The 5,025-nt window shown below is 41.3% G+C and overlaps 1 protein-coding gene across 1 annotated transcript; it reads right to left on the bottom strand.

Moving 5' to 3' along the window:
- Window positions 1–3,445: 3,445 nt before the first annotated feature.
- Window positions 3,446–4,573, bottom strand: LOC149210346 (uncharacterized). Its single transcript, XM_089398939.1, has one exon. It carries the CDS (start codon window positions 4,571–4,573, stop codon window positions 3,446–3,448), a length of 1,128 nt encoding a protein of 375 aa, XP_089255065.1.
- Window positions 4,574–5,025: the final 452 nt, after the last annotated feature.

Genomic DNA, 5,025 nt, shown 5'->3' with positions numbered 1-5,025 from the left:
ATTGATGTATGCCTATCGTCGGAGGCGAGAAACCTGCCATTGATGCATGCAAGCCTCAAGGTACTGAAAGGGTGTTTCTAAGTCAACTTCTTTGATAATGTGTTGATCTTGATAAGAAGCAACTGGTCCTAGGAGGGCCTTGATGTATCCCACATCAACGACACGAAACAAGTGTAGTGATTTTAGAGATGGAATTTTACTAACGACACAAGGTTCAAGAATGGTGGTCATGAAAATGAAGGTTTATGAGTATTGCAAAGGATGAATTTTAACTGAATGACTTCTCTTGAACATATCGGCGACATTGAATGAATTGGTAGAATTGATCCAAAACCAAAGTAATGGATGGTATGATAGACCAACGGTGTGATAACCCTCAAGCTAATAACCAAACCCAAATAGTCTGAATGAATTGGCAGCATTGACCCAAAACCAAAAGTGACGGATGGTGTGATAGACCATAGGTATGATAACTGTCAAGGAGATAACCCAACCCAAATAGTCATGGAGATGAATTGAAAGTGTTATGTTCGAGAGTGACCTGCTACCATAAAGTGGTTTTCTCCTTTTTCCCATTTTCCCCAGTCATTGCTGACCAGTACCTCTTTATTTTTATCAAGCTTGAGGAGGATAACATATGCTTGTTGTATAATTCCACCCTTCGGGTGAATCCATCGCTATTTGATGTTTTAATGAGTCTAGAGATGGTGAAACTCGGTCTTGTCTAGATGGGCAAGTTTGTCACTATTTGATGTTTTAACGAGTTTCACAACAAAGATAACTTGGTCCTTTCCATGTTTACAGAGTCTAAAAAGGGACAAAATGAAAACTCCACAAGTTCTTTTTTTGTAAATTAATCTCTCAAGCCTGAAAAAGCATAAAATAATACAAGAGAGATGTCGTTTCCAATCCGTTAACAAGCTGGAAAGGACAAGTGCTCGGCAATATTTTCATGTTTAGAGAGTGTGAAAAGAGCTTAAAGAGGACTCCACTTTGAGGAACAAGTGGTTTACAGGATAGAAATTGGTTCCATTGATGTTGGAACTTCTCAAAACATGTTGATTTATGTGAAGATGCTGGCTAATAAGACCACTCATTGCAACGGTTCCTCAAAAAGGGTAAAAAAACCAAGTGAAAGTGTATGATCGGTCAAAGGGATGGTGGCAATGGGATGAAAAAAACCAAGGCTCATCCAACGAGAAAGGCTGATAGAATGGAAATCACGAGGATTAAAAATGGAAATGGGTTCATTTTTACACAAGCTTGAACCATAGGGAATTATGCTTGGATTCAGTTTCATGTTTAGACAAGCTTGAAATGAAGAAATATGCTTGAATTCAGTTTCATTTTTACACAAGATTGAAATGAAGAACTATGCTTGAGATTGGTTTACATGCCCCCAGCATGATGAAAGGGAGAGTCCCCTATAACTAGATGGAAGTCGCTGCGGTGAAGCAGGACGGTTATCCAACACCTTTTTGGCTTCGTCCAGATAGGGAAAAAGGTGAATGGGGTGATTCCCTTCACATAACCTACAAGGACACTTAACTTTACCACTAGGTGCATGCCCCCCAAGCTTCAGTACATTCACATAAGTAGAATACTTGTGGCTATCAGGTGGATGGAATGAACGCTCTTTTACGAGATCAAGTGAAAGACTCGACTAGGATTTTACGAGATTTAATCAAAGACTAAACTTGGAACTTGGGACCTTGTTTCATTTTTTAATGAGCTTGAAACAAGACAAGGAAATATGCTCATACCCCTTTGTTTCATTTTTTAACGAGGTTGACACAATACGAGGAACTATCCTCATATTCCTTGTTTCATTTTTTAACGAGCTTGACACAAGACAAGGAACTATGCTCATGGGAGTTGTTTCTTTTTTTAATGAGGTTGAAACAGTAAAAGAACTATCCTCATATTCCTTGTTTCATTTTTTAATGAACTTGACACAAGACAAGGAACTATACTCATACTCCTTGTTTAATTTTTTAACGAGGTTGACACAAGAGAAGGAACTATCCTCATATCCTTGGTTTCATTTTTTAACGAGGTTGACACAAGACAAGGAACTATACTCATGAACCTGTTCATTTTCTAATGAGGCTGACATAGTAAAATAACTTTTTTTCCACTGGAAAAATCAGTAACTTTCATTAATATTTGAAAATTACATAAAGTAGATGGCGAGGCATTGCTGGTTTGTTCTTACAAAATTCACCTCATCAAGGTGTTGTTCTGTAGGTATAAGCAAAACTGTTCTGTGTACATTCATCTGACTGTGTGTTCTATCCATTGTCCAAAGGAGGACTCTGTTTATAAACATAATATCCATGTTCTATATATTTCTATTAACAAAAAACAAAAGCCCCATTGACTATCAGTTGTTGGGACTGTTGTCCCTTTGTTCTCTTTGATCTATGAATGGCCTGTGGTAAAATTGGTACTCCTCTGCTCCATTCTGCTCCACTATTATCCCCTCGCCTCGGGGAAGTAACGTGGCCTCTTTGGATAATTTGTCAGCCTCACTGTTATGCTCTATATAAATATGTAAACATGTGCATAGGTTAAATGCTGCTTTGAGAATGAGTGCATCATGTAATAAATTGTTGAGAGTGTGTGAATGACAAGTAGTGATATTGTTAATCCAGTTAACAACCACCAATGAGTCCCCAAATATATTGATTCTTGTATGATGATGCATTAATGCAAAATGTAGAAGATTGTGGACAGCAGAGAGCTCAGCGAAATTATTTGATCCAATGCCAAAGCCCATTTTAGCAAGGTATCGATGGTGTTCATTTATATGAAGTACAAAACCCTCGCCACAACCCTCCTGATTTGCTGCTCCGTCAAAGAATGCCCACGGGATGGTTCTATCAAAGTTGGGCATGGGCTGTATGGTTCGCGATCTCGGGGGAGGAGGTTCTGGTAACTCATAATATGCTGCAATGATTGAGGCCTCTACCCGATTCCAATTAATCACTCTGTCTTCAAATATAGCCCGATTTCGAGCAAGACATATATGCCAAGTAGCCACAGGTGGAAGATTTTGCAATTTAGTGCCCGGATGACAGAGAGACCAATTTTCCCATGCACTCCTAATATCGAGCCCTTTCCAATCGACAGCGATAAACAACAGATTACATATGCTGATCCATAAGTTGAGGATGATAGGGCAAAGGAGGAAAATATGATCCTGAGTCTCTGTTGCATTTTTACAGAAAATGCACCATGATGGACCAAAAATGGCTCTGCGGGTGAGATGTTCCCCTGTGGGTACATTGCCGCTGAGTGCACACCAAAAGAAAAGTTTTGACCGGGGAGAAGCCTTGAGCTTCCATATGGATTGCCACCATGACTGTAACAATTCAGGCATTCTGTGAGAAATGAGAGCAGTGTATCCAAATTTAGGTGCATATACACCATGATCAGCAGCGCATCAAATAAGTTCATCCGGTCCTTGTTTTATACGGATGTGGGATTCAGCTAATGCCTCAGTATAGCGATCCCATTCCTGATGCCACTGTATGGGGAGCTCCAATTGCTGTGCGGATTTCCAAGCCTGAGAGAATATATCAGTGCGCTGTTGGTCTGCGATTTGTGCAAAATGTCGGATATCCCGGGCCTGTAGGTGCAATATAAGATCTGGATTAAGGATGTGTCTACCCCCACAGTTAATCCAAGGGTCCATACCAATTCTGCCTGTCAGTCCTTCATTAATGCGCCAGGAAAGATTGTTCCGAATGAGAGGCAGGGATTGTATCAAGGCCTTCCAAACCGATGAGCATCCCCTTGTTGACCAAGTAGGGAGACGGGCCCAATCCAAAATATTATGAGGCCAAATGTATTTATGATAGACTACCTGTGTCCAGAGATTTTGACAAGTAAGCAGAGTCCACCCCATCTTGGCGGCTAGTGCTTTTGCAAATTCAGGTAGTTCCTTTAGCCCCGAGCCACCCCACTTTTTGGGCAATGAGATTTTCTTCCATCCGATCCATGCAAATATTCTTTTATCCTGACTCCCATTCCAGAGGTATCGGTTGCATAGCTGCTGTAGCCACCCCAGGATGTTCCTAGGTATCCAAGCTAGGGCCATCCAGAACACCGGGGTAGCTTCTAATACAGACTTTATGAGCACCAGTCTACCAGCCCTGGAGAGATATCTGAAGCTCCAACCTGTGAGTCTTTTTTCCAATTTGGCAACCAACCAGACCCAGTCAGCAATTCTTTGGCAAGTAGGTTTCAAGTTGAACCCGAGATATTTGAGACCTCGATCCAGGGGGTGGACCGAGTAAGGGAATGCTTGTAAGCCAGTCTGGGTCTCCTGTACAGATGTGCATGCACATGTAATGGTTGATTTCATCTGGTTTGGCATCATACCTGCGGCAGAGGAAAAAAGTTGTAGAATCTTTGAGAAAGTTCGAGTGTCACGAACACTGCCATTGAGAAGTATAAGAACATCATCCACAAAAAGTAGATGAGTGAGATAGCAAAGGTCTGTAATGCGAAGGCCCCCAATGTCTCCAGATCTCTTAGCCACTTCCATGAGGCAGCTGAGACCTTCCATGACCAACAGGAAGAGGAGGGGCGATAGTGGGCACCCCTGCCTCAGACCCCTCTCTGAATGCAAAAAATTTGTGGCCGAACCATTGACATAGTAAAATAACTATCCTCATACTCCTTCGTTTAATTTTTTAATGAGGTTGACAAAAGACAAGTAACTATCCTCATATCCTTGGTCATGACTCATAAAAGGTCATGGCTTCCAAGAGGTTCCCATCGGATGGGAGAACAATGCTCTGGAAGGAGAGATCTGGTTCCAATGCCCCCAGTACATAATGTACAACATCACTAAATTAATCCTCAGTTGATGTAGGCATGGAATAGGTCGCCACATAATTAACCTGTGGCGAGGATGATATCATTGATACAAAAGGACCATTTAGGGAAGATGATTGATTGGAAGCCATATTTGGACCAGGAAATGAAAGCTAGTCAATGGTGACATTTTTTCCTTCA

This window comes from Pinus tabuliformis, chromosome 1_2 (genome assembly GCF_031772625.1).
Source record: "Pinus tabuliformis cultivar Carrire ecotype Pingquan chromosome 1_2, CPIR1, whole genome shotgun sequence".
Lineage (NCBI taxonomy): Eukaryota > Viridiplantae > Streptophyta > Pinopsida > Pinales > Pinaceae > Pinus > Pinus tabuliformis.
Note: the sequence above shows the minus strand (reverse complement) of the source record. Positions and strands in the feature narration are given on the sequence as shown.

Excerpts from the sequence above, each read along its gene's own strand:
- LOC149210346 (XM_089398939.1), bottom strand. The coding sequence starts at position 4,573 with ATGGAAGGTCTCAGCTGCCTCATGGAAGTGGCTAAGAGATCTGGAGAC.